The sequence below is a fragment of the Ictidomys tridecemlineatus genome, chromosome 1, assembly GCF_052094955.1.
Source record: "Ictidomys tridecemlineatus isolate mIctTri1 chromosome 1, mIctTri1.hap1, whole genome shotgun sequence".
In the NCBI taxonomy this organism is placed as follows: Eukaryota; Metazoa; Chordata; class Mammalia; order Rodentia; family Sciuridae; genus Ictidomys; species Ictidomys tridecemlineatus.
In genome coordinates this window covers 24,152,180-24,179,813 of record NC_135477.1, presented here as the reverse complement: position 1 = coordinate 24,179,813, position 27,634 = coordinate 24,152,180, and the positions used below count along the sequence as shown (strand labels likewise).

The 27,634-nt window shown below is 40.2% G+C and overlaps 2 protein-coding genes and 1 long non-coding RNA gene across 3 annotated transcripts in view; 2 read left to right on the top strand and 1 right to left on the bottom strand.

Annotated features, from left to right (window-relative positions):
• Positions 1-27,634, bottom strand: part of Nt5c2 (5'-nucleotidase, cytosolic II) — a 133,858-nt gene that overhangs the window by 92,151 nt on the left and 14,073 nt on the right. The gene's annotated exons all lie outside the window — the stretch shown is intronic.
• On the top strand, positions 445-1,031 carry LOC144365459 (large ribosomal subunit protein eL21). The gene has a single exon (XM_078016949.1). It carries the CDS (start codon positions 502-504, stop codon positions 982-984), a length of 483 nt encoding a protein of 160 aa, XP_077873075.1. The 5' UTR covers positions 445-501; the 3' UTR covers positions 985-1,031.
• On the top strand, positions 19,215-26,628 carry LOC144366194 (uncharacterized). Its single transcript, XR_013425144.1, has 2 exons — positions 19,215-19,315; positions 26,457-26,628. It is a non-coding gene; the product is annotated as an uncharacterized LOC144366194 (long non-coding RNA).

Here is a 27,634-nt window from a genome sequence, read left to right as displayed (position 1 = left end):
GCTTGGGTATTGCAGCCATTTAGGTTAAGCAGCACCCATACTGGAACTAAAGTCTGAAGCATACAAATACCAGAATGAGGAAAAGCATTTACTTCTGAATTCAGAAAGCCAATTTTTGCTGAATGCGTTGGCCAACACCTCTAATCCTAGCTGCTCAGGATGCTGAGGCAGGAGAACTGAAAGTTGAAAGTGAGCCTCAGCAATTTAGTGAGACCCTGAGCAACTCAGCAAGACCCTGTCTCAAAATAAAAAATAAAGGACTGAACCTGTAGCTCAGTAGTAGAGCACTCGCCTAGCATATGTGACAGATGAACTGGGTTCCATCCTCAGCACCATATTAAATAAATAAACAAAGGTATTGTATAAGAAAAAATAAAAATAAAATGGGCTGGGTAAATGGCTCATGGGTGAAGCGCCCCTGGGTTTAATTCCCTATACCAAAAAAAAAAAAAAAAAAGCTTCTTTTCGGCCGGAACCGCCATCTTTCAGTAATTTGCCAAAATGACGAACACAAAGGGAAAGAGGAGAGGAACCCGATATATGTTCTCCAGGCCTTTTAGAAAACATGGAGTTGTTCCTTTGGCCACATATATGCGAATCTACAAGAAGGGTGATATTGTAGACATCAAGGGAATGGGTACTGTTCAAAAAGGAATGCCCCACAAATGTTATCATGGCAAAACTGGGAGAGTCTACAATGTTACCCAGCATGCTGTTGGCATTGTTGTGAATAAGCAAGTTAAGGGCAAGATTCTTGCCAAGAGAATTAATGTGCGTATTGAGCATATTAAGCACTCTAAGAGCCGAGACAGCTTCCTGAAACGTGTGAAGGAAAATGATCAGAAAAAGAAGGAAGCCAAAGAGAAAGGTACCTGGGTTCAGCTGAAGCGCCAGCCTGCCCCACCCAGAGAAGCACATTTTGTGAGAACAAATGGAAAGGAGCCTGAACTGCTGGAACCTATTCCCTATGAATTCATGGCATAATAAATGTAAAAAAAAAAAAATTAAAGACCCGTGGACTACAAAAATGATTTTTTTTAATTGAAAAAAAAAAAAAAAGCCAATTCTATAATTAGTATGGAGTTAAGACTTTCTACTATTAGTCAGGGAACGCATTCCCTAATTGATTTAATTTTCCCATCTTGGCATTCCACAGGACTTCAATAAACAATTTTCTTGCTAACAGGATGCTAAACAAACATAATTATTTTTGAGACAAGAAATGCAAATAAAAGCTAATTTAATGAATTTGTTTTCTGGATGTGGACACTCATGGGAACTGAAAGGCATGAAAATACAGGAGGAAGACACAGCTCGCTCATAACAGCTTTCTTATAAACAAATTTTATCCCACAGACCTTTGACTCTTTCAACCCCAAAGCAACAGTTTTCCCTCTGCTTTTTACTTTTTTTACATTTTACATGTAAATTGCATAAACCAAGAGAGTGCAAAACAAACTAGAGACCACAGACATTAGGAAATTTTTGGTCACAAGTAACAGGAAACCCAGTTAAAACAGGCTACAGCATGAGGAAGTTTACAGGTATGGCAGAACCGTAATCATTTAAGTAATCAACATAGCCATTAAGGACCAGCCTTTTTCTCTCTGCTGTTATGTGTTCCCCTCCTGCTTGTAAGCTGGATTCAAGTTTCCTTGCTCTTCTCCACCCTAAATGTTAAGTCCTTCTCTTCAATCTAATTGTTGTTCCTTGGAAAAAAGTTCTATGCATGCAGAATTTGGGTGGGTGGCAGGGTACTAGATTGAACCTGGGCCTCCTGAATGCTTTGCAAGCACTGTATCACTAAGCTACATCCCTTTTGCAGAAATCTTGAAAGGCCCATTTAAACCCTTAGCACTCAGAAAAACGAGGGTACTTGTTATTATAAATGCCTAGGGCAGAACATAAGCTTTGTCTTTTTAAGATTGAGCCTTAGTACACAAGAAAATGGCTCTGGTTCTCAGACCAAAGAGGCAAGGAGGGAATTATAAAGGGATTTTTAAGAAACCCACCATTTTCTTCATCAGTTGTTCTTAAACTTTACCTGGCATAAGGGTTGCCTGGGGAATTTTCTAAAAGATAGATTCCAGACCCTATCCCAGTCCTACCAATTATGAAATCCTAGCCATGTGTCCTGGGAATTCCAGATTTAAACAAACTCCCAGGTAATTCTGATGCAAGTGGTCCTTGTGTTCTCTGACAATGCTAACCATCTACTTCATGCCTGCTTGTGACAGCAATCAATGTTACCATGGTACCAACCAATCAGAGCCAGCCTCTGATGCTTGCTGCCCAGGCAACAACTGACTTTGCAAGCTTCTTGCTTGTTTGCTAACACAAGGGGCCATTTTGAGCAGTTTCTGAGTGCTGCAAAAATTATTCAACTGACCCAAAGAAACTGATTCATGGCTGCAGGATCAGGGATTATAAATCACTATGACACCTCACCTTCAGATCATCCATCTGTTAATCCCTTTTTTGATTCTATTTCAGATGTCAGATGCTAACCCCCCAAAGACTGCATTTCATTGGCATGAATAATTCCAATAAATGTCAAGATTCAGATGATGTTTCAAAGCCTGCCACAAGCTGGGGTCCTCTCTTACCTGACACCTCCCTTACCTGTTGTTATAAGGGTCTCCACCTGGGCTAAAAGTAAATAAGTCCTACCTCATGTGAGTGACCAGTGGTTGAGTTTATTACTTTTATTTTCTCAAAAACCAAACAAGTTCTTTTCTACTAATTCTTTGGTTTAGATGCTAACCATCTGAAAGAAAATCCAAGCTAACGGGAAAGAGGATAGGATAGGTTGCTGCGTACAAAGGTGCACCATAATCCCAGTGGTTTGGGAGGCTGATGCAGGAGGATCACAGGTTCAAGGCCTGCATCAGCAATTTAGGTCCTAAGCGTTTTAGCGAGACCCAATCTCACAAAATAAAAAGAGCTGGGGATATATTTCACTGGTAAAGTGTCGTTGAGTTCAATCCCCAGTACCAAATCAAGAAAGAAAGAGGGAAGGAGGGAAGAAGAAAGAGAATAGGCTAATCTACTCCTGTAACAGGAATATGAAGTGAAATAATTGTGACTATGTTACACAGCAAAGGAGATTTAAGGCAGCAGAAGGGATTAATTTTGCTAATCTGATGATCTTAAATAGGAAGAGTAGTTGGAATTTTCCAAGTGGGTCCAATGTAATCAAAATATACTTAAACAAGGAAGATGAAGGGACAAGTCAGTGTCGGAGAGATACAGTGTGAGAAAGATTTGACCAACCAGTGCTGGCTATGAGGATGGAAGGGAACCAGGAGTCAAGAAATGTAGGCCACTTCTAGACTCTGGAAAAGGCAAGAAAACTGCTTCTTCCCTAGAGTTTCCAGAAGGAACACAGCCTTGCCATTGAAACCCATTTCAGACTTCTGCCCTCCAGAACTGTAACATAATAAATTTGCTTGTTTAAGCCAATTAAGTTTATGACCATTAGTTGTAGCAGCAAAAAGAATATAAATACAGGGCTGGGGTTGTGGCTCAGCCATAGAGCACTTGCCTAGCACATTCGAGGCCTTGGGTTCGATCCTCACCACATAAAAATAAATAAATAAAATGAAGGTATTGTGTCCAACTGAAAAAAAAAAAAAAGAAAACAAAAGAAATTCACAGGGCTTAAGAGAGAAGGCCAGTAACAGATACAGAACTAAAGGGTTAAATAAGGGTTTCCCTGCCTGTTGGCATAGACCCCTCTCTCTAGTGGTGGTCCAGAGGAAACCCATCACTCCAAGTTTTCCAAGAGTGTTATCTTTAAAAAAACAAAACAAAAAAAAGTTTGTTTTTTAAAGATGGGGACAATATCTTTATTTATTTATTTTTATGTGATGCTGAGGATCGAACACAGTGCCTCACATGTGCAAGGCAAGCGCTGTATCGCTGAACCCCAGCCATCAAGAGTGTTATCTTTTAACCAGGAAACCTGGTTCATAATATCTGCAGTATTTTTTTTAAAAGATTATATATGGATAAACAAATTCATTATACATTTTTTGGCCTAGTCAATGTTGCTGTGTTTTGTCTTCCTCTTCTTTTATTTTTTATATTTTGGTACCAGGGATTGAACCCAGGGATACTTAACTTGAGCTACATCCCCAGCATTATTTATTCTTTATTTTGAGACAACTTAGTCTCGCTAAGTTACTGAGGCTAGCTTTGAACTTGCAATCCTCTTGCTTTAGCCTCTCAAGTCACTGGGATTACACGTGTGTGCCACCATACCCAGCATCCTCTTTTAAATGAAAGATAATAGAGCTAGGGATGGGGCTGGGGTTGTGGCTTAGTGGTAAAGCACTCACCTAGCATGCATGAGGCACTGGGTCAATCCTCAGTACCATATAAAATAAAATAGAGCTAGGGATGTAGATCAGTATAAGAGTACTTTCCTGCTTGCACATCCAGTACTGCCAGAAAAAAAAAAAAAAAAAAAGAGGAACTTTATAATAATAAATAAATATATATATATATATATATATATATATGTATGTGTGTGAAAATGACAAGTCATTTTCACAAGGTGAGCACACACATGTAACTACCACCCAAATCAAGAGATCAAGATATAAAATATAACCGGAAGCTTCAAAATTTGCTTCATTCTCCTCCCACACACTATTTGAATTCCTCTGACTTCCAATTCCAAAGGTATGGTTTTTGCCTTTTTTTAAAGTTTATGTAAATGTACTTATGTAATATGCATGCCTTTGTGTCTGGTGTCTTCCACCTAACATATATTTAGCAACTGCTTATTTTCATTGCACTATAGTATTTCATTATGTAGTTATAACCCAATTCATCAATTTTTTTTTTTTAAGGAAAACTGTGGGTTAAAAATGATTACTTGACAGGGGCTGGGGATGTGGCTCAAGCGGTAGCGCGCTCGCCTGGCATGCGTGCGGCCCGGGTTCGATCCTCAGCACCACATACCAACAAAGATGTTGTGTCTGCCGAGAACTAAAAAAAAAATAAATATTAAAAATTCTCTCTTCCTCTCTCACTCTCTCTTTAAAAAAAAAAAAAATGATTACTTGACATTCCAGAATTTATCAGAGCCTTTAGCCTGCTAACAACTAACTGTAATTCTTAAAACTAAGTTAGCACATCCAAGGGTTCCCAAATGTATTTGAACATGAAACTTTTTTTTTTCTTCTGCATCTTATTAGACTAATGTTTTTTCAGGACATGTTTCAAGAAAACCTGGCCTGGACCAAGGATTTTCAAACTGCATTCCTCAAAGCTCTAGGGTCCCAATACTGCTTGAGGGATGAAAGGAAGGCCAACTGGATCTCCCCTTTGGCTTCAACCTGTCACCTCCACTTTAATCTGTTTATGAAAAGGTTCCACATGGTGTGAATGCATATATGTATATGCATACCTATGTGTTACATGTATGGATATGTATACAAGTAACTGCATATTAGGCATATATTTGAAAAAAACAAGTTTGGTTGTTTTAAAAAATGCTTTTGAAAACTACCAGTTTAGGCCAGGTGTAGTGGCATATACCTGTATTCCCAGAAATTGAGAGGCTGAGGCTGGAGGATTGCAAATTTAAGGCCAGTTTCAGCAATTCATCAAGGCCCCAAGCAATTAGCAAGACCCTGTCTCAAAATAAACGATTAAAAAGAGCTGAGGATATAGCTTAGTGGGAAAGTACCTGTGGGTTCAACCTCTGTACCAAAACAAAACAAAAACAAAAACAAAACTTGCCAACCTAGGCTCTAGAGGACCTCTCAGGTTCTATACTCTAAGGGCTTGCTGACCTTATCCAAAATTTCATTGTTTTTGTAACTGTTGTCTTTGAAGTCTCTGTCAAAGAGTTGTCCACTTGCTCTGATTTTCCCAGTGGTGGTGTGGAAACATCTCAAAAAGGGATCATTGACAAGCAGCTCAACAGAGATCAGGCAGCTTAGTCCACAAGCACTTTTTGTCTATGGAATCAGAGGCTGAAAATAGATTATTACATGTCACCAGAGTTTTAAATTGCCTTTTAACCAGGCAGTGTTGGGTGGGGATTAAGAGTATGGATTCCAGAACCAAAGCTACTGGCTTCAACTCCTGGCTCTGCTGCTAACTAGCTGGGACCTTGGACAAGTTTCTTAACACCCTCATGTCTTAGTTTGCTCATCTTCAAAATGGAAGTGAAGATAATAATAAATATTGGTTTAATAAAAGCAAAGTGAAAATTGCTCTTTTCTTTCTACACGAATTTACAGGTGGCAAAAACCAACCCTGGGTATTTGATTCTTTCACTGTTTGACCTTCTATCACTGGCTCTTAGGGTGAGGTTCAGTCTGTGGCTTCCCAAAGTGAGAATCCAGAGTCATATGGCCTTGCTCCTGGCCCTACAATGTGGTGAGGGGTTACCAGACTTAGGATTTCTTGGATCAGTGACATTTCAAAGGCAACTGTAGGATTTGCATAAGGTGGCCATCTTTTAGCTCTGCTAGTCAGAACATCAAAATAAACTGCCACCTACTATCATTATTATTTAATGAAAGGTAATTTTAACATCAAAAAAGTAGGGAAAATGTAATATTAGATTAATAGGGTTTTGAATTAATTACACTTAGCTTAGTTTAAAAAAAAAAATCACTACCCCTTTACCCTATTCCACTTCATCTCGAGCCAGTGGCCAATCCCTATTTGTGACCCAGAATTTGGCCAACACTATTCTACATGGCCCTTCACAGCGTTCCTGGACACACTTGGTGTTATGACTTAACACCTCTCTGAATGACTGAGCTTCAAAGCTGGTACTGAGCAACCAAAGTTTGTAAAAGGGAAGGCATTCACTAATGATCCCAGAGAGTAAGAGCTACTGTGCTCAGAGGTGGACAAACCACAGGGGGTTGGGAGGAGATGTTTTAGTTGTTCCATGTAGCATTTGATGGGACCATTTATAACCTAATTCCAAGTCAAGAAGGACTCTTAGCTACCTTAAGTGTATAGAGTTTTTCCATTCAAAACAAGGATCAGGGTATAGGGCCTCTCAAGCTACCCTACTGCTGACCCACTATAATTTTTGTTAAGGCTCTTAGCCATACAAGGATCTGGTGTTCTCATCAAGACATTGGAGGCAGTAATATCCACTCTACATTTCTCAAGATTGTTTGTGGAATCAAATAAGTAATGACTGTGAATATGGTTTTGAAACACTGTCTTGAAGAAAAGAAATGAGTATTTGCAACTCTCAATCCCCACCCTTCTAGTTAGGGCCCCAAGTGCCCAACCATAAAGGCAAGTTTATACCTGGACCACAGTTTCCTCCTGTTAGGTCGGTGGTGGCGACTTGGTGGCGACTTAGTGGCAACTTAGAACAAAGCATGCCTGTCAATCAGCCAGATCTCCTGACTAACACCCGTCAATCTGCCAGATTTCCTGACTAACGCCTGTCAATCAGCAGAACCCCCTGGCCAATCCTGGAGTTCAGCCAACTCCCCTGACCAACTCCAAGGGGGCAAGGGACCCTAGAAACACCTTTTCCTGTCCCAAGCCCTTCCCTTCCTGCTGTAAGCCCCATAAACGTCCAGTCCGGTCGAGCTTCCACGCGGTTTCTCCTCAGACCCTTCCCCTGTCCCTTCTGTGGGTCTGATCGAGTTCCGCCCGGGAGTGATATCTCAATAAAGCCTGTTCAGCGGCCCTTTTAAATCTGCCTCCTTTGGCCGCTGCCTGCCCCGCCTGATCAGACACCTCCACTTTTCCTTCAACCTGATTGGAACTCCATAGAACAACACTCCGGGACATCTAGGGTCCCAGGCCTGTGAAGAGAACCGTAGAGGTAGAGAAGAGTCTTTTTTTCTCTTTCTTGGAGCCCCCAGGTCCCTTGTTTTCTCCTGGTAGAAGTAAGCTGCTAAATTTAAACTGTTAGGAATCCACAAATACCCTTGGAATTCCAACTTAGTGAGCCTGTTCAGCAAGCTTCCTGCTGAACTAACAAAGGGTGATAGCACAAGAATGCCTGGAGACCTTCCATTCCCCTGCCTCCAGGGAATCCTGGCAGCTCGACTTTCTAGCATCTTAGGTCAGGAAGAAACTTTAGATCATGGTTTTCAGTTCTGGCTGAACATTAGAATTACCAGGGGAGCTTTTACAAAATACCCATGCCCAGGCTGTACCCACACCAATTATCACCATCTTGGGAGAGGAGCCCAGACATCAGTGTTTTGTTTTGTTTATTTTGTGTGGCTTTGGGCTCAATACCAGGGCCCTGTACATGCTAAGTATGTGCTCTACCACTGAACTACTTACCTAGCCCCTTGGCATCAGTATTTTTAAAGCTTCCCAGATAATTACAAAGTACAGCCTAGCCTGAGAATCATTGCTACAAATGATCCAGGTCAAACACCTCATTTTACAGAAGGAAAAACTGAAGCATAGAGTTTAAGAATTCTGTCCAAATCATACAGCTCCTTAGAGTTTGAGATCTCAGTTCAACAAGTGATGACAATGGTTAGCTTTTGTTAAACATTTACTCTGGGCCAGAGTAAGCACTAAGTACTTTACAAACATAATAATCTCAACTAAACTTCACAACAACCTAGTGAGAAAACTGAGACCACCCCAGGAGTTTAACTATATTGCTCAAGGTCAAAGCAACTAAATAGAGGCAGAGAATCCAGTTCAACCTTCAACCAAATTTGAGCAGCATAGAGATGACAAGATAGAGAGAGCACATCTGCCCTAAAGGAATTTAGACTCTAGTAGGAGGGATAAAAAGCAGGTGGGCCAACAAGTAAAACCTAGTCTGGTGGTAGAGCATTTAACCTACGCTTAGCATGCAGGAAGTCTTGGTTTAGAGCCCCAACACTGCAGTACAAAAACAAAAATAAAACAAAACACCAAAAACCCCACCTAGTTTGGAGTGGGGCACAGAGGCTGTGGGTGGCACACAGTTCATGAGGCTGAGGAGGAGGATCACTTTGAGTTCAGTAGTTTGAGACCATCCTGGGCAACCTGAGACCTCATCTCAAAATCAAAAATAAACCATAGTATTACAAGTTATAATAGAATTATTTGAAGGATTAAGCAGAGGTTGCCATGGAAAGCCAAAAAGGCACCTGACTCTGGGAAAAGTCAAAGAAGCCTTCCTAGAGGAAGTATTTGAAGGACCTTGTAAAAGAGGAGTAGAGATTAGTTTCATGCAAAGCAACCATAAAGGCATGGTGATGTCAGAGAGCATGGTAAATGCTCAGAGGTATGTGGCATTTCAGAATTATTTGACAGGTATAACTGGGCGAATGGAGCTGTCAGAGAGGAGCCTGAAAGTTGGAGACCAGACCATTAAGCTAAGGAGTTTGAAATAGGGAACCATAGAAGCATTATGAAAGGATCAGCTATGTATACAGCTGTGTATTTAAAAGATTACTGGATGATACAAACAAAAGCACAGGCAGGAAAAGAAAAAGAAAAAAGATAAATTGGAGTATATCAAAATTAAAAACTTTTGCTGGGCATGGTGGCTTGCACCCATAATCCCAGTGACTCAGGAGGCTGAGGGAGGATTATAAGTTCAAGACTAACCTGGGCAATTTAGTGAGACCCTGTCTTAAAATAAAAAATAAAAGGGATGGGGATGTAGCTCAGTGGTAGAGTACTCATGGGTTCAATCCCCAATACCACACATACATGCACACACACATATTGAATTATTATGTGACCCAGCAATCCTCCTCTGAGTATATACCAAAAAATAACTGAAAGCAGGGTCTCCAAGAGATATACATACATTCTCGTTGATATAAGCAGCATTCACAATAAACAGTCAAAAGACAGAAGTAACTCAAGTGTCCATAAACAGATGAATGGATAAACAAAATGTGATCTGTACAAAAGATAATAGCAGGGCTGGGGTTGTAGCTCAGTGGTAGAGCACTTGCCTAGCATGCATGAGGCACTGGGTTTGATTTTCAGCACCACATATAAATAAATAAATAAATAGTCAATCAACAACTAAAAAATAGATATTAAAAAAGAGGGGTATGGGGATATTGTTCAGTGGTTGAGCACTTGCCTAGCATCTGCAAGGTCCTGGTTCAATCTCTAGCACCACCAAAAAAAAAATGGGGGGCTGGGGTTGTGACTCATTGGTAGAGTGTTCACCTAGCATGCTAGGCTCTGGGTTCAATCCTCAGCACCACATAAAAATAAATTTAAAAAATAAGGGTATTGTGTCCAACTACAATGAAAAAAATTTTTTAAAAGATAACAGCATATTAATTAGTTTTAAGAAGTAGAAAAATACATGCTATAATACAGATGAACCTTGAAGACATTATGCTAAATAAAATAAGCCACTCACAAAAGGGTAAATACTATCATTCCACTTATATGGGATACTTAAAGCAGTCAAATTTACAGATACAGAAAGCAGATGGAAATTGCCAGAAACCGAGGGAAAACAAATAGACTGTAACCGTTTAGTGGGTATTGAGTTTCTATTGCAGAGGATGAAAAAAATCTGAAGATGGATGGTGGTGGTAGTTACATGACAACGCAGATGTGCTTAAATGCCTTTGAACTAGATACTTTAAAATGGCAAAAAAGGGTTGGGGTTGTAGCTCAGTGGCAGAGCACTTGCCTGGCACATGTGAGGCACTGGGTTTGATTCTTAGCACCACATAAAAATAAATAAATAAATAAGGTATTGTGTCCATCTATAATAAAAAAAATCAAAAATAAAATGGCTAAAATGGTAAATTTTATGTAAATTTTACCACAAAAAAATTATTGGAAAAAATTGACAATCATATTTATAGATTAGAGAGGTGAAAGACTGAATAAACAGACCACTTAGAAAGCTAATGCCCAGGGGCTGGGGTTGTGGCTCAGAGGTAGAGCTCTTGCCTGGCATGCGTGAGGCACTGAGTTCAATTCTCAGCACCACATATAAATAAATAAAGGTCCATCAAGAACAATATATATATATATTTTTTTCTTTTTTTAAAAAAAAGCTAATGCCCCAAAGCAGTGACTTGCTGAGAGCCTGGTAAGACTGCAGCTGGAAAGATGCAGAGGAGAGGAACTAGAGATTTTTAGGAGGTGGCTGGCTGGGTGGGGTGTGAGGAAAATAAAGAGCCAATGACCACTCCAAGGTTCTGACCTCAGGGACTGGTGAACAGTGGTGACCAGCACCAAGACAGAGACCACAAGGAAAGGGAGAAGAATGTGGTGAGTTCAGCTTTGGACAAGCTAAATTTGAAGTATCAAGGGGACACCCATGTGGCAGTATCTCATAAGAACCAGAGGTATAAATCTATATCCAAAAGATTGTATATTTAAAACTATGATAATAGTATTGTGATTATTCTTTTAAACTCCTGTCTTTTATAGAGGGTGGGAGTGAATGGGACAGGATTGGTTATGAGTTGATGTTTGTGGGAACTGGGTCATAGGTATGTGGAGATTCATTAAGCAATTCTGTCCACTTTGGGTACTGCTTAAAATACACCATAATAAAAAGTTTAAAAACTAATAAAGAGCATAATGTGTACCTATAGTTCCAACAACTTAGAGGCTGAGGCAGGAGGATTCTAAGTTCAAAGCCAACTTCAGCAAAGTAGCGAGGCCCTGTGCAACTTAGTGAGATCCTGTCTCAAAAAAAAAAAAAAAATAGAAAGGCTGGGGATATGGCTCAGTGGTAAAGTCCCCCTGTTCAATCCTCAGTACCAAAAAATAAATAAACAAACAAACCCATAGGCTGGAGGTAAAGACATTTGTGATATTAATATCATACTTTATGAGATACAATAACTTACAAATTGCTTCCATTTAAAGAGCATCTACTTCATGCCAGGCACTCTATTGGACCTTTTCTATGCATAAGTTGTATTTTGCAGGATACTTTGATTTTATTAAGTCTCGGAGATGTCTGATGTCATGAACAGGAAGTGGTAAGCATTAGACTATCTACATGAGCTATAGCAGAGAGAGCAAATAAAAGTTAAAAAAAGACTAAATGAGAGGCTGGGGTTGTGGCTCAGCGGTAGAGCACTTGCCTCGCATGCGGGAGGCCCTGGGTTCAGTCCTCAGCACCACATAAAAATAAATAAATAAAAGTAAAGATATTAAAAAAAATTTTAAAAAGACTAAATGAGGAAAAATATGGACTACTGACATTTGGCAATGAGAAGATGACTGCATAAAGAAGGCATCAGAGAGGGTGCTTTACAAACTGAAAACAGAGGAGGAGGAAAAAGGAAAAGAGGAGAGGAGTAGCTCCCGTCAAATGTTGCAAAGCACAAAGTACAACTGAAATCTATTCGTTGGATTTTGCAATTAGGAGCCCCTTGTGGCCTTGGGAAGTGGAGTGGTAAGGATAGAAATGGGGCTGAGAGTGAGCCTCCTGTTTTGAAAAGCTGTGCTGTGAAGGGAACTTGCGAGACTGGCTTATGGTTATAGGGAGGTTTCTTTTTTGAGGTGAGAGAAGCTTGACTGCATTTATGCACAGTGAGGAAAGAGTCAGAAAGAAGGGAAGGAATGTGACCATGATGATGCAGAGTGCCAAGGGACTGGAAAGGTTGGAGTCCAGTGCCCAAGTGAGGGACTGGCTTCAGATGGGAGGAGGGGCACCTCCGTGTGGAAACAAAGAAGAGGCCACTCTATTTTAGAAAAGAGATCCAAGGCAGCCACCACGTCTGTGAGCAGGTCAGCAGGGTGTGGGGGAAATGAGTAAGCTGAAAGCAAGGAAGTTCTGGCCAGAGACCAGCATGCTGGCATTTCTGAGCTAGAGCAGTTGTGACAAGGTCCAGGGCTTTTTGACTGAGGTGGCAGTTACATCACTAGAGTTAGAAGGTCAAGAATTCTGATGTTGGTGATCCTCAACAACAGTTTATGGGTGGAGAGAATGTCTGGTAGTTTCTGCCCTCTGAAAGATCAAGAGAAAGCAGTTCCTTGGCCTCCCACACAAACAAATTTTGGGCTTTCAAAAATATTTCTATAGACCTAACTCATCACTAACCTAAATACCTCTGGTCAAATCTAAACTCATAGCTTCCTCCAGGGAAGATCAAGCTTTTAGACCAAGTTGCAGACAAAATGTAAAGCAGGAGTCTGAATGACAAACATGGATGTGTCACTCCATAATGGGTTTAACCTACTTTAAACCAGGACCTGGTCTCCAGTCATTCACTTACTCATTCGGCAAACATGTATTAAATGCCTTCTTCTTGCCAGGTACTTTGCTCAGTCTAGGGATTCAAAAATTAAATCCAAGACTGCAGATGTGATTTGGTGGTAGAGTACTTGCCTGGCATGTATGAGGCCCTGAGCTGGATCTACCATAGCACAGAAAAAAAGAAAAAAGGAGGAAAAAAAAAATCCACTGTCCTTCAGGATCCTAAATAAATAAAAAATATATATATGGGTAGAAAGCACAAAGGGCTTGTGTGAACACAGAGAAAAGAACCCAGATCTGTGAGAAATGCACAGAAGAGCTGACACGTGAGATGAACCTTAAAAGAGGAGCAGACTACTCCCAAAATGATGGGAAGGGCATTCTAGAAAGGGGAGTGACATGAGTAGGGAAGGCACAGGGGTGAGACTGCCCAGATACAACCAGGAAGGTGACAATCCAATGGGCAGAACAGGATTTCTTAAGCTCCAGCCTGCGCAAGAATCAGCCATGGAGCCAGGCATGGTGGCACACACCAGTGGCTCCAACTACTGAGGAAGCTGAGGCAGGAGGATCACTTCAGCTCATGAATTCAAGACCAGCCAGGACAACAAAGCAAAACCCTGTCTTTAAAACAAACAGGGGCTAGGGATGTGGCTCAAGCAGTAGCGCGCTCGCCTGGCATGCGTGCGGCCCGGGTTCGATCCTCAGTACCACATACAAACAAAGATGTTGTGTCCGCCAAAAACTGAAAAATAAATATTAAAAAAATTAAACAAAACAAAACAACCACTGTGCCATCATTAAAATGAAGATTCCCAGGTTCTACCAGCAGCAGATTCTGTAGGTCTGTAGACCAGGATTATTCTTCAGTGCTGAAGAATGTGGTCCATAGACTATACTGAGAAACCCTGTGCTAGAGTACAGTGTGCATGGTGAGAGGAAGGAGAGGGAGTTGGGATAAAGCAGTAATTTTGGTCAGGACCACACTGTGCTAAGGAATTTGGAGCTCAAGTTACAGGTACCCCTTGGGTGTATGCTGATGAAATGGGTTTTAAAAAACTCTGGTGACCCAGTATTGACAAGAGCTGGGGGAAGAGAAGGATTGTGGCATCCAGGTAAGACAGGGAAGGTCTCCTCAAGGAAGAATCACACTGCAACAAGGACCCGATGCTACTACCCTACTAGTGAGCTGAGGGCTGCTGGGCCTCCCTGGACTCCTAGGAGACAAGATCCCTCTGAGCTGATGAATAGTGAGGTCTTCACAACACCCCCACAACACTCCTGGGCCTGTGCAGAATCCAGGAAGGGGACGCTCCCTGTCCTTTTAAAGGCCTGTGCTGAGTCATCTCACAGGAACCAGCTTCTCACAGCCCCTGGGATTTTGCTTTACAAGCCATGGCTGGCCTTCCCCTGGTTTCCAGGCAGAGAAAGGAGAAAGAATAAATATTAACCAAAGGTGCAGCTGTGGCAGGGTGCCCTGGGCCCCTCCCTCCCCTCTCTGCCCTTAGCCCCTGACCCAGAGGCTGGGATAAACTGCTGAGCTCTCTGTTTGCGTCATCTTCTTGGCTGCTCCACAGAACAGGTGGGGTGAGAGGTGAGACCTCTCAGAACAGAACTACAGGGTGACGTGGTATTCTGGGAGGGCCCCTTAGAGAGTCACCTTAGGGTGACTCTTAGGTCACTACTTGGGCCTGATGCCCTGGGAGGGGCTCTCACTGTTTGGGAACAGACAGATGAGCACAGTGGGCCCATATTAAAGTATTATTCTCTTACTGTCTGTCCCCTAACATTCCCACACTACACTGATTCTCAGGGGAGCTTCCTGGTTGACTGGCAAAAGAAATGAATGTACATAAAACCCCTCCACTCTTGGGCTTGTAAAATGATGCAGGGGGACTCAAGGAATGTTAGGTAGCCCTGTCATTCCAGGAAGGAAGCTAACTGGGACTGAATACTCTCTGTTGGAGGCCACTTTCCTCCACCCACCAAGAGGGCCAGGAGCTATTTCAAGTCCCCTCAGGACATACCCATCCTTTCATTTATTATTTTCTAAGAACTCTACTTGTGCAAGTAATAATAACAGTCAACATTCTGAAGTACTTACTATAGCCAGATACTTACTACATTGCCCAGGTGGCCTTGAACTACTGGCTTAATTGATTTTCCTATCTCAGCCTCCTAAATAGTTGGGAGCGAGCACCACTGCATCTGGCTATGCTAAGCATCTCACATTTATTTTTTATTTATTTATTTATTTTTTAGAGAGAATTTTTTTTTTTTTAATATTTATTTTTTAGTTCTCGGCGGACACAACATCTTTGTTGGTATGTGGTGCTGAGGATCGAACCCGGGCCGCACGCATGGCAGGCGAGCGCGTTACCGCTTGAGCCACATCCCCAGCCCAGCATCTCACATTTATACATTATATTATTTGCTCATCCCAACATTCCTAGTAAGTTTTTTTTTTTTTAAACTCAGGGGTGCTTAACCACTGAGCCACATCCTCAGCCCCCTTTTTATATTTAATTTGGAGACAGAGTCTCATAGAGTTGCTTAGGGGCCTCGCTAAGGTCCTGAGGCTGTCTTTGAACTCCTTCTGCCTCAGCCTCCTGAGCTGCTGCCCACAAGACCTGGCCTAGCTAGTATTATCATCTTTATTTTACAAATGAAAAAAACGGAAGCATAGAGTACCTTGCCTACCAACATTCAGCTGGTACAATAGCAGGTTGGTCAACTCTCAAAACCCATGGTATTTCCCCTCTATTACACTTCACAACCAGTTAACCAAGGACTATCAGTGCAGACCATTGCCAGTGTTGTGGGCAGGGAGGGAGAAGTAAGACCAGATGATAAAATTATTTGTCAAATAGGAATAATAATGGTACCTACCACACAATTGGTGGTTGTGAGAATTAGAGAAATAGGTTCATAAGTACTTTAGACAGGCAGCTACTAATATATAATAACTACTGCTGTTAACAAATGTTACGTAGCTGTTACCACTTTTTAAATTGTGATAACACAAACATAAAATTTAGGGGCGAGGGTTTTGGTAGAGCATTTTCCTAGCATGCTTCAGGCACTGGGTTTGATCCTCATAAAAATAAAATAAAGGTACCGTGTTCACAACTAAAAAATAAATGTTTTTTTTTTTTTTTAAAGATAGAGTGAGAGGGGGAGAGAGAGAGAGAGAGAGAGAGAGAGAGAGAGAGAGAGAGAGAGAGAGAGAATTTCAATATTTATTTTTTAGTTTTTTTGGCAGACACAACATCTTTGTTTGTATGTGGTGCTGAGGATCGAACCCGGGCCGAACACATGCCAGGTGAGCGTGCTACTGCTTGAGCCACATCCCCAGCCCCAAAAAATAAATGTTAAAAAAATCATAAAACTGGGGCTGGGGTTGTGTGAGATCCTGGGTTTGATCCTCAGCACCACATAAAAGTAAATAAATAAAGGTATTGTGTCCAACTACAACTAAAAAATAAATATTTTAAAAAATCATAAAATTTACAATTTTTAAGTATACTGTTTGGTGGTGTTAAGTACAAGTACTTTCACTTTATTGTGTAAGCATCACTACCATCCATCTCCAGAACTTTTTTCATCTTTCCAAAGTGAATCTTTGTCTGTAGGTTTTTAATCATTACTAATATAACTCTTATTATCATGCTAAATCTGTTTAAGCTCCTATCTGCTTAACAAAGGGCAGTAGTTTGCAGTGATGGAGATTATGCCCCTGCATTCAAATTCAGATTTCCCTACCACTTAAACAAATTTGAATAATTCACTTAATATCCTTGCTAGTTACTCTAGGGGGATGACACTAATACATATAGATCACACAGAGTTGTGGTTAGGGTTAGACCAGATTACTGTAACCTCCATTTAAAGTGTTCTACAAACATAAGCTTGATGAATAGATAACCTTTATGGCAAGCCCTTGGTGCAAAATAGGACCTCAGCAACAAGTTCTAAACCAACCATTGAAGGGCAGCACTGTTGAGTCATACTGCCCCCTGGTGGTAACTGTGAGCCATACAGCATCTCTGGTCACCTGGGCGCCTCTGGGGCTGATAGGGTCAGTTAAAGTCCAGGTAAACTCAAATTCCACCTACTGGAAGATAGCCCGCAGGCCTGACCCTGGGCTCCAGAACGGCCAGTCTCCTCTCTGTGTTCTTAAACTTTCTCTTACCGCTTTTGCTCATGCTGTTCCACTTTCCAACGGGTGGCTTTTCCAAATCCTAAATCTTCAGACATGGTCAAATTCCACCTCCTCCACGAGGCATTCCTGAGCCATTCCAGCTTCTTTCTTTAACCTCACCAAGAACTCAAAGCCAGTACTGGATTATCAGCTGGGGTGAGTTCTCTCCAAGCCATGACTGGTGGACATAATTTCCTGGTTAAAAAAAAAAAAAAGTTTCCACAGTCCCTAGAACCCAAACTGATCTGTGATGCTCCTTAAAGCCCATATTCTTTGGAGTACCCAACATGTGCCAGTTTCAGTGCTGGGTATTTTCACAAATGTGCCCTTAATTAGTCTTCATGATAATTCTAATGCAACTGTACTGAAAACTAGATATTATCTCAATTTATAGCTGACAAAGACTGAGCCTCAAAAAGGTTAAATGGTTTGTTCAAGATCATATAATTATTAAGTAGTAAGTACGGGTTTGAACCCACAAGCCTGGTGCCAACTCCTATCAATTGATAGCACCTTCCTGGAACAGTGAATTGAGAAAACCCCTGGGCTTAGAGAGTAAATGCCAGGTTGTGGAAAGTAGAGGAGAATGCTGTCCTTAATTAAGAACCAGAGAAAGACAAACCTTTGAATTAGGCCCTGACATTGCCTGCATGTCCAGGAAATGCGATAAAAACACCAAGTCATTAATCACAAGCTCCTACAGCAGGGATTCTAATTAATTTCTTTAAAGTGAATTTAAAATAGAATCTATGGATCACTAGGCATTTGTTACAGAACACTGAGCAATTAGTGTTCTGGGGTCTGAGAAGAAGCAATGGGGAAGGAAAGGATGGAAAGTAGATTGTCCCAAGTAATGAGAAAATCTTCAACCCACGGTGGGTGGTAATAGCATGGTCCCTTTAACAGAAAACTATGATACATAGAGGGCTACTGAGGCCCTTTCTGATAAGGGCCCCTCTATACACTCTAGATTCCTGTTTTCCTCTATCCTGTCCTGGTGTCTAAAGAAATGACAGAAGATATGAAGCAATGGTTTCTCAGAAGGTCAATTTCAATTTATGTAACTGCCTCAACCTGAAATGACCTGAATCACCAGCCTGGTACATAAATAAGGTCATGTCTCTTCTACTTTTCAAAATTAACTTGGCCACCCACATGACAGATGAGCAGAAAGTCTTTCTCCTCCCTTTGAGTTGTTTAACATCTAACATTCCTGCTTTCTCAAACCAAAGGGGCCAGTTTTTAAGTGCTTCAAGGACAGAGAACCAAAGACACAGTTCCATTCAACAGAAAATCCATTTGTGAGAGCTGCAGCCCGTCATTGGCACTGAGCAGCTAGCTGATAAAAACCCTCCCTGCACAACCCAATGCATCCCTAGTCCTGCTGCAGGGAACTTGCTGCTCTGGATCCCTGAGATGCTCCATGCTGAGTTCCCAAGGTCACCCTAACTTGCTTAATCATTGTTCCTGGGGTTCAGTGGTGATGGCTGGGTCAGAGAGTTTCCAGTTTCAGCAAACACTGCCCAAGAACTCCTTGCCTCCCAACACACGAAAACACACACACACACACACACACACACACACACACACACACACACACACACACACGTCTCCAGGCTTAACTCCTCCTCTTCTTGGTGGGTTCTCTTGGTCTACTTTCCTAGAGTGAACATTATTCAGGACCATTTCAATCCATCGGAAAAATTCTAAAAACAAGGAATCTCAAAGAGAAGTGATTAGAATCTCAAACTTCATGTCTATCAGAGACTCCCTGACATATTTATTTATTTATTTATTTTTGAGACTTCATAACTTTTATTTTGCCCAAATTTCCCCTTGCCCTTTTGCATCTTTTTCAGGTTGCACAAAGGATTCCATTACATAACCTGCCCTGCAGTAGCAGCAGGGGCCTCCTTGCCTTATTGTGATAGAACTATGGATGGATGGAGGGGATTCAGGTGAGTTAACAATGCACACAGAAAATCCATTTGCCATGAACTTGCCTCCATCTACAGAGTGAAAGGCAAACTTTTTTCTTTTTTCTTCTTTGTCCTGGGGATCAAACCCAGGGCCTCATGCCCAGGACCTTGACTATGTTAGGCAGGAGCTATGCAGCTGAGTAACACATCTCCCCGACCCCAGCCCCAATAGACTACTTTAAAGCTCCAGTCAGGCCCCTGTAATATTAAATTTCAGGCTTTGGGGGTTTAAAAAAACTATTTGAAATAATTTTTAAATTTACAGAAGAATTGATAAGATTGCATGTGTATCTTTCATTCAACTTATCCTAATGTTAAAACACATTGACAAAACTAAATAATTAGCGGGATGCGGTAGCACATGCCTGTAATCCCAGAGGTTCCAGAAGCTGAGGAAGGAAGATTGCAAATTCAAAGCCAGAATCAGCAAAAGTGAGGCGCTAAGCAACTCAGTGAGACCCTGTCTCTAAATAAAATACAACATAGGGCTGGGGATGTGGCTCAGTGGTTGAGTGCCCCTGGGTTCAATCCCCGGACATCCCCCCCCAAAAAAAATTAAGCTGGGCATGGTGGTGCATGCCTTTAATCCCAATGACTCTGGGGGCTGAGGCAGGAGCATCTCATGTTCAAGACCAACCTCAGCAATTTAGAGAGGCTCTGTCTCAAACATTAAAAAATAAAATAAAAAGAACTGAGGATACTGCTCAATAGTAAAACACCCCTGAGTTTAATCCCCAGTACCAAAAAAGAAAAAACTAAATGATAAACATTATTTATACAATGCCATCAACTAAACCAGAGGCTTCATTCAGAATTTAGATTTCACTAGTTTTTCCATTTATGCCCGTTTTGTTTCAGAATTCAATCCGGGATGCCGCACTGTATTTAGTCATTGTGTTTCCTCAGTCTCCTTCAGTATCTGGCAGTTTCTGGGTCTTTTCTTGTCTTTCAAGGGCTCAGGAAGGAGGGCTAGTTAACAGGCTGGGAGTGTAGCTTAGTGGTGGAGTGCTTGCCTAGCATATGTGAGGCCCTGGGTTCCATTCCTAGCTCCACAAAAACAAAAACAAAAAGAGTATTGGTTAAGCATTTTATAACATATCCTTTAACCTGAGTTACTCTGACATTTTCTCATGATTAATCCGAAGTGATATGTGTCACGATGAATATCATCACATCATATCAGAGATAACAATTTAAAATGACTTTTGTTTTATTGAGATCAAATACACATAAAATCTACCCTGTTAACCATTTTAACTGATACAACCCAGAGATTTTTTTATTAACAATGTTCTGTAACCATTACCACTGTCTATTTTCAGTTATTTCATCACTCCAAAGAGAAACTTTATATCATTTAAGCCCAGGCCTTGGCAACCACTAATTTTACTTTCTATCTCTACATGTTTGCTTGTTTTGAACATTGCACAGGAATTAAATCATCTGTGTAGCCTTATTATTTTCCTTAGCATGCTTTTGGGGTTGTCCATGTTGTAGCATATATTAGTACTTCATTCTTTTCAATGGCCAAATAATACTTCATTCTATAGATATACCACATTTGGTTTATTCATTCATTGATAACGTGTTGTTTCCAGAAATATTATGAATACTGCTGCCATAAACAACCATATACAAGTTTTAGTGTAGACACATATCTTTGGTTCTCTTTAGTATATGCCTGTTAGGGGAATTACTGAGTCATATTTAATGGTTTTACTTTTGGAGGACCTGCCAAATTGTTTATCACAAGGACTATATAATTTTCCATTCCCCCCAACTGCTGTCTAGTACGGGGATTTAACCCAGGGGGGCTTTATTCTGAGCTACTTCCACCAACCATTTTTATTTTGAAATCCTATCTCCCTAAGTTGCTGAGGCTGGTTTTGAACTTGTAATCCTGAGTCATTACAGATGTACACCACAGTGCCTGGCCCTAAATCATTTATTTTTTTTCTTTTTTTTTAATACTTTTTTTTAGTTGTAGATGGACACAATATCTTTATTTTTATTTATTTATTTTTACGTGGTGCTGAGGATTGAACCCAGGGCCTTATGCATGCAAGGCAAGTGTTCTACCACTGAGCTACAACCCCAGCCCCTAAATCATTTCTTGAAGATTATCCTTACTCTGTTGAATGGTCATGCACTCTTGTGAAAAATCAAGTGACATCAGATCTATTCTTATGCTAACACTATTGGGAGGAGGGGTAGGGCTTTTTTTTTTTTTTTAATTAGGCAGCACACACTGTTTTGATTATTGTATCTTCATAGTAAGTTTTGAAATCAGGAGCATGAATCCTCCAGGTTTGCTCTGTTTTAGGATTGTTTTGGCTATTTGGGGCCCCTTGCAATTTCATATGAATATCAGGATCAGTTTTTTTATTTCTACAGAAAAAAAAATGGCAGCTTGGAGTTGATAGAGATTGTACTGGATCTGTAGATCAATTTTGGGAGCAATGCTATCTTAATAATATTAAGTTCCCATGAACAATGGATATATGCCCACTTATTTAGATCTTCTTTAATTTCTTTCAATAATGTTTTGTAGTTTTCTTTTTTTTTTAAGAGAGAGTGAGAGAGGAGAGAGAGAGAGAATTTTTTTTTAATATTTATTTTTTAGTTCTCGGCGGACACAACATCTTTGTTGGTATGTGATGCTGAGGATCGAACCCGGGCCGCACGCATGCCAGGCGAGTGCCCTACCGGCTTGAGCCACATCCCCAGCCTGTAGTTTTCTTTAAAAAAAATTTTTTTTGATTGTAAATGGACACAATATCTTTATTTGTTTATTTTTTTGTGGTTCTGAGGATCCAACCCAGTGCCTCTCACATGCTAAGCAAGTGCTCTACTACTGAGCTACAACCTCAGACTCTGTAGTTTTCAATTTAAAAAGTCTTACATTTCTTTTTTTTTTAATTTATTTTTAAGTTTCAGGTGGACACAATATCTTTATTTTACATTTATGTGGTGCTGAGGATCGAACCCAGTGCCTCATGCATGCTAGGCGAGCACTCTATTACTGACCCACAGCTCCAGCCCCTTACATTTCTTTTGTTAAATTTACTTTAAAGTATTTATTCTTTTTAATGCTATTGTTACTGGAATAGTTTTTATTTCATTTTCTGACTGTTCACTGTTAGTTTATTTACTTATTTATTGCAGTACTGGAGATTGAAATCATTTGTTGCTAGCTTAAAAAATACGAATGACTATTGTATATTGCTCTTGTATCCTGCAATCTTTTTTTTTTTTTTCTTTTTGGTGCTGGGGATTGAACCCAGGCCCTCATGCTTTCAAGAGCTACATCCCCAGTCCTCTTACATCCAACAATCTCGCAGAACTCATTTAGTAACTCTCATAGTTTTTTTTTTTTTTTAGCTTGAGTCTTTATTTTATTATTTTTTTCTTTTTTTCATAGTTTTTGTTTGTTTGTTTTGTTCGTTTCTTTAGGGTTTTCTATAAGTGAAGTTATGTGATCTGCAAAAGGGATAGTTTTATTTTTTTATACTAGGGATTGAAACAGAGGCACTCTATTATGAGCTACATTTCCAGCCCTTTTTATCTTTTACTTTGAGACAGGATCTTGCTAAGTTGCTGAGGGTGTCCTTGATATTGTGATCTCCTGCCTCGGCCTCTTAACTCATTGGGTTTATGGGCACGCACCACCATGCCCAGTTTATTTCTTCCTTTCTTTTTTTTTTTTTTTTTAAAGATAGAGTGAGAGAGGAGAGAGAGAGAGAGAGAATTTTTAATATTTATTTATTAGTTATTGGCAGACACAACATCTTCGTTGGTATGTGGTGCTGAGGATCGAACCCGGGCCGCAGGCATGCCAGGCGAGCGCGCTACCACTTGAGCCACATTCCCAGCCCTATTTCTTCCTTTCTAATTTGAAGACATTCTTTTTCTTGCCTCCTTACCTGGCCAGAATTTCCAATACAATATTGGATAGAAATGGCAAGAGCTGATAACTCAGGGGCATTTGGCCACTGAGCCATATTTTGTATTTTACTTAGAGACAGAGTCTCACCGAGTTGCTTAGCACCTTGCCATTGCTGAGACTAGCTTTGAACTCAAGATTATCCTGTCTCAGCTTCCCGAGCCACTGGGATTACAGGTGTGCACCACCGTGCCTGGTTCAAATCATAGTGTTTTTATAATGAAAAGGTGTTGGATTTTGTAAAATGTTTTTTCTGCATCTGTTGATATGATCATGTGTGATTTCATCTTTTATTAACATGGTATATTACATAGGTTGATTTTCATATGTTGAACCACCACTAAATTGCTAGGATAAATCCCACTTGGTCATCATGTATAATCCTCTTTTTTAAAAAATATTAATTTTTTTTAGTTGTAGTTGGACACAATACCTTTTTCCATTCATTTATTTTTATGTGATGCTGAGGACAGAACCCAGGGCCCCGTGAGTGTTAGGCAAGCGCTCTACTGCTGAGCCACAATCCCAGCCCCATGTATAATCAATCCTCTTAATGTGCTGCTTGATTTAGTTTATTAGTATTGTATGGAAGATTTTTGCATCTGTATGCAGATGGATATTGATCTGTGGTTTTTTTGTTTTTGTTTTTTAATAGGACATCTCTGATTCATGACATCAATACTGGCCTCATTCAATGAGTAAATAAGAAAATATTCTCTCTTTTTTGTAAGAATTTGAAAAGTATAAGTGTTAATTGGGTATGGTGGCATATGCCTGCAATTCCAGTGACCTGGGAGACTGAGGAATGAGGATAGCAAGTTCCAGGCCAGCTTCAGCAATTTAGCAAGACCTTGTCTCAAAATAAAAATAAAAAGGGCTGCAGCTGGAGTTCAGTGGTAAAACGCTCCTAGGTTCAATCCTCAGTTTAAAAAAAAAAAAAAAAAGGAATTATTAGTGTTCATTCTTTAAACATTTGGTAGAATTCAAAGTGGGACTTGTGGGCTCTAGGAAGGACTGGAATTTTCTGATCAGCAAGCAAGGGATGATAAACAGAAGCTTAAAAAAAGCATTAGTTTTAGAGTTCAGTTGACTACAGTCCTGGGTTCAAGCAGGTGCTAGACTGTCGCACTCTAAATTTGGGGGGGGGGGTCGGCAGGCAAGAATCTACTTCAAAGTCACGTAGACCCACAAGGGCATCCAAACCCAGGATGTAGCTCACCGCGACCACAGCTGCATCCTGACTAGGATACAATTCGTGGGGTACAAAGTACAGAAAGACAATTTTTAAAAAAAAAATAAGAAAACAGCTTTCATTTCAGTTTCTCAAAAAAAGCTCTTCCAATAGTTTTTTATAGAAGGCAGCAAAATTGAGTCTTAGGGGCTGGGGTTGTGACTCAGTGGTAGAGCATTCGACTAGCATGTGTGAGGCCCTGGGTTCAATTCTCAGCACCATATATAAATAAACAAAATAAATGTATTGTGTCCACCTACAACTAAGAAATAAATATTAAAAAAACTGGAATCTTAGGCCTGTCTATGACAATTCTTGCTTTATAACTGTCTTATCTCACTTATCAAAATCTTATATCTATGAGCTATATTTTTTACTAATATGTAACCTATAACTTACACTCTTATTGATTGTATTTATAAGTTCACACCACAACACAACCACCACCAGAATTGTGAGGCAAATAAACCTCTTTTCTTTACAAAGTACTCAGCCTATCCCAAGACAAAGTGGACTAAGACAGGTAGTTTTGTGTTTCTTGAAATTTTCTCATTTCCCCTAAATTATCTAATTTTCAGGCATATTGTTATAATCCTCTTTATTTCTGTACGTTCAGCAATAATATTACTGTTTTCCTTTCTAATTTTAGTAACTTGAATCTTTTCCTTTTTCTTCTTGGGCAGTCTAGCTAAATGTCAGATTTGTTGATTTTTTTCAAAGAATGAACTTTTTTTTTTTTTTTTTGGTACCGGGGATTGAACTCAGGGGCACTCAACCACTGAGCCACATCCTCAGCTCTCTTTTGTATTTTAGTAGAGACAGGGTTTTACTGAGTTGCTTAGTGCCTCACTGTTGCTGAGGCTGGCTTTGAACTCATGATTCTCCTGTCTCAGCCTCCCAGGCCGCTGGGATTACAGGCATGTGCCACCACACCAGCTGAACTTTTATTTAATTAATTTCCTTTATCGTCTTCTATTTTCTATTTCATGTAAGTCCCCTCTAATATTTCATATTCCCTCTCTGGTGTTCCTTTGGGTTTACTTTGTATTCTTTTTCTGGTTCCGTAAAGCAGAAAGGTAGGTAACTAATTTCATTCTTGTTCTTTTCTGGTTCTGGGGATTGAACCCAGGGACACTTAACCACTGTTTCATTCCCAGCCCTTTTAGTTTTTTATTTCGAAACAAGGTCTCACTAAATTGCTGAGACTGCTCTTAAACTTGTGATCTTCTTTCCTCAGCCTCCAGAGTTGCTGGGATTACAGGCATGTGCCACCATGCCTGGCCCTCATTCTTATTCTTTAACGTGCATGTTCGCAGATATAAATTTCCCTCGGGGTACCACTTTTGTTACATCTCATAAAATATTTTTTCCTCATTCATCTTAAAAAGTATTTGCTAGGGGCTGGGGATGTGGCTCAAGCGGTAGCGTGCTCGCCTGGCATGCGTGCGGCCCGGGTTCGATCCTCCAGCACCACATACAAACAAAGATGTTGTGTCCGCCAATAACTAATAAATAAATAAATATTTAAAAAAAAAAAAAAGTATTTGCTAATTTCCCTTGTGTTTTATTGGTTATTTAGGTGCATATGACTTAATTTCCATATAATCATTGTTTTCCAAATTTCCTTTTTGCTATCGGTTTCTAGTTTAATTTTGTTGTGGTAAGAGAAAATATTTTGTGTCACTTTGGTATTTGAAATTTATTGAGACTTATTTTTTTGTCTTAACACTAACAGCCTATCCTGAACAATGTTCTGTGTCACTTGAGAAGACTATATTCTGCTGCGGAGTATTTTATACACATCCGTTAGGTCTATTTGGTTATAGTGTTAAATTTATGTTAACATTCTCTATTTTATTACTGGTCTTTCTTGTTATTCTATTTATTAATGGAAATGAAGTATTGAAACGTCCCACTATTATTAACAAACTATTTTTTCTTTCTAGAGAGGAAGGAGGCCAGAGGAGAGAGAATGGGAGGGAAAAAGAAGATAATTGGGAATGAACTTGACCAAATTATGTTGTGTGAATGTATAAATATGTAACAATGAATTCCACTATTATGTATAATTAGAGTGCACCTATAAAAAATTAAAATTAAAAGTTATTTTCTTTTCAATGTGGTCAATAGTTCCTTCATATATTTTGAGTTTCTTTTATTAGGTGCACATATTTTTATAATTGTTGTCTTTGTGATTGATTTAACTTTTTTTTTTTTTTTTTGGTACTGGGGATTGAACCCAGGGGCTTAACTACTAAGCTATGTCCCTGGCCCTTTTTATTCTTTTGTTTTGAGTCATGTTCTCACTAAGTTCCTTAGGGCCCCACTAAATTACTGAGGCTGGCCTAAAACCTACAATTCTCCTACTTCAGTCTCCCAATCTGCTGGGATTACAGGCCTGTGCCACCATGGCCAGCTTGAACCTGCCTATATTCTGCACTTTAACACACACATTCTACATATTTTCAGTAGGTATGATACTGGCAACCTTTATCACTCCAATTCATTTGTAGGTTTTTATCATTTTATGAGAGCTCCTTTTCTAGTTTGGAGATATTTGACTTTCAACTTCAATAGGCATTAGTTGGCCAGGCACAGTGGCACATGCCTAAAATCCCAGTGGCTTGGGAGGCTGAGGCAGGAGGATCACAAGTTTGAGGCCAGCCTCAGAAATTTAGTGAGACTCTGACCCAAAAAGTAAAAAGGGGCTGGATATGTAGCTCAGTGGTAGAGCATCCCTGAGTGGAAAAACAAAGTATAAGGGAGGCTTAAAAAAAGAAAGAGAAGCTAGGGCTGGGTTTTGGCTCAGTGGTGGAGCGCCTGTCTAGCATGTGTGAGGCCCTGGGTTCAATTCTCAGCACCCTGTATAAATAAATAAAACAAAGGTCCATTGACAACTAAAAAAATATTTTGAAAAATAAAATAAAAAAGAAGCTATAAATTGTAACAGGTATGGTACTGGACCTCAAGAAGCCCACAGTACAGTGAAGGAAAGAGAACTCTGCACAAAGAACCAATTACAATCTATCAAGGATCTCAAAAAGGGGCTGGGGATGTGGCTCAAGCGGTAGCGCGCTCACCTGGCATGCGTGTAGCCCGGGTTCGATCCTCAGCACCACATACC

What these genes read in the sequence shown, in the direction of transcription:
- LOC144365459 (XM_078016949.1), top strand. Translation starts at nt 502, where the DNA reads ATGACGAACACAAAGGGAAAGAGGAGAGGAACCCGATATATGTTCTCC.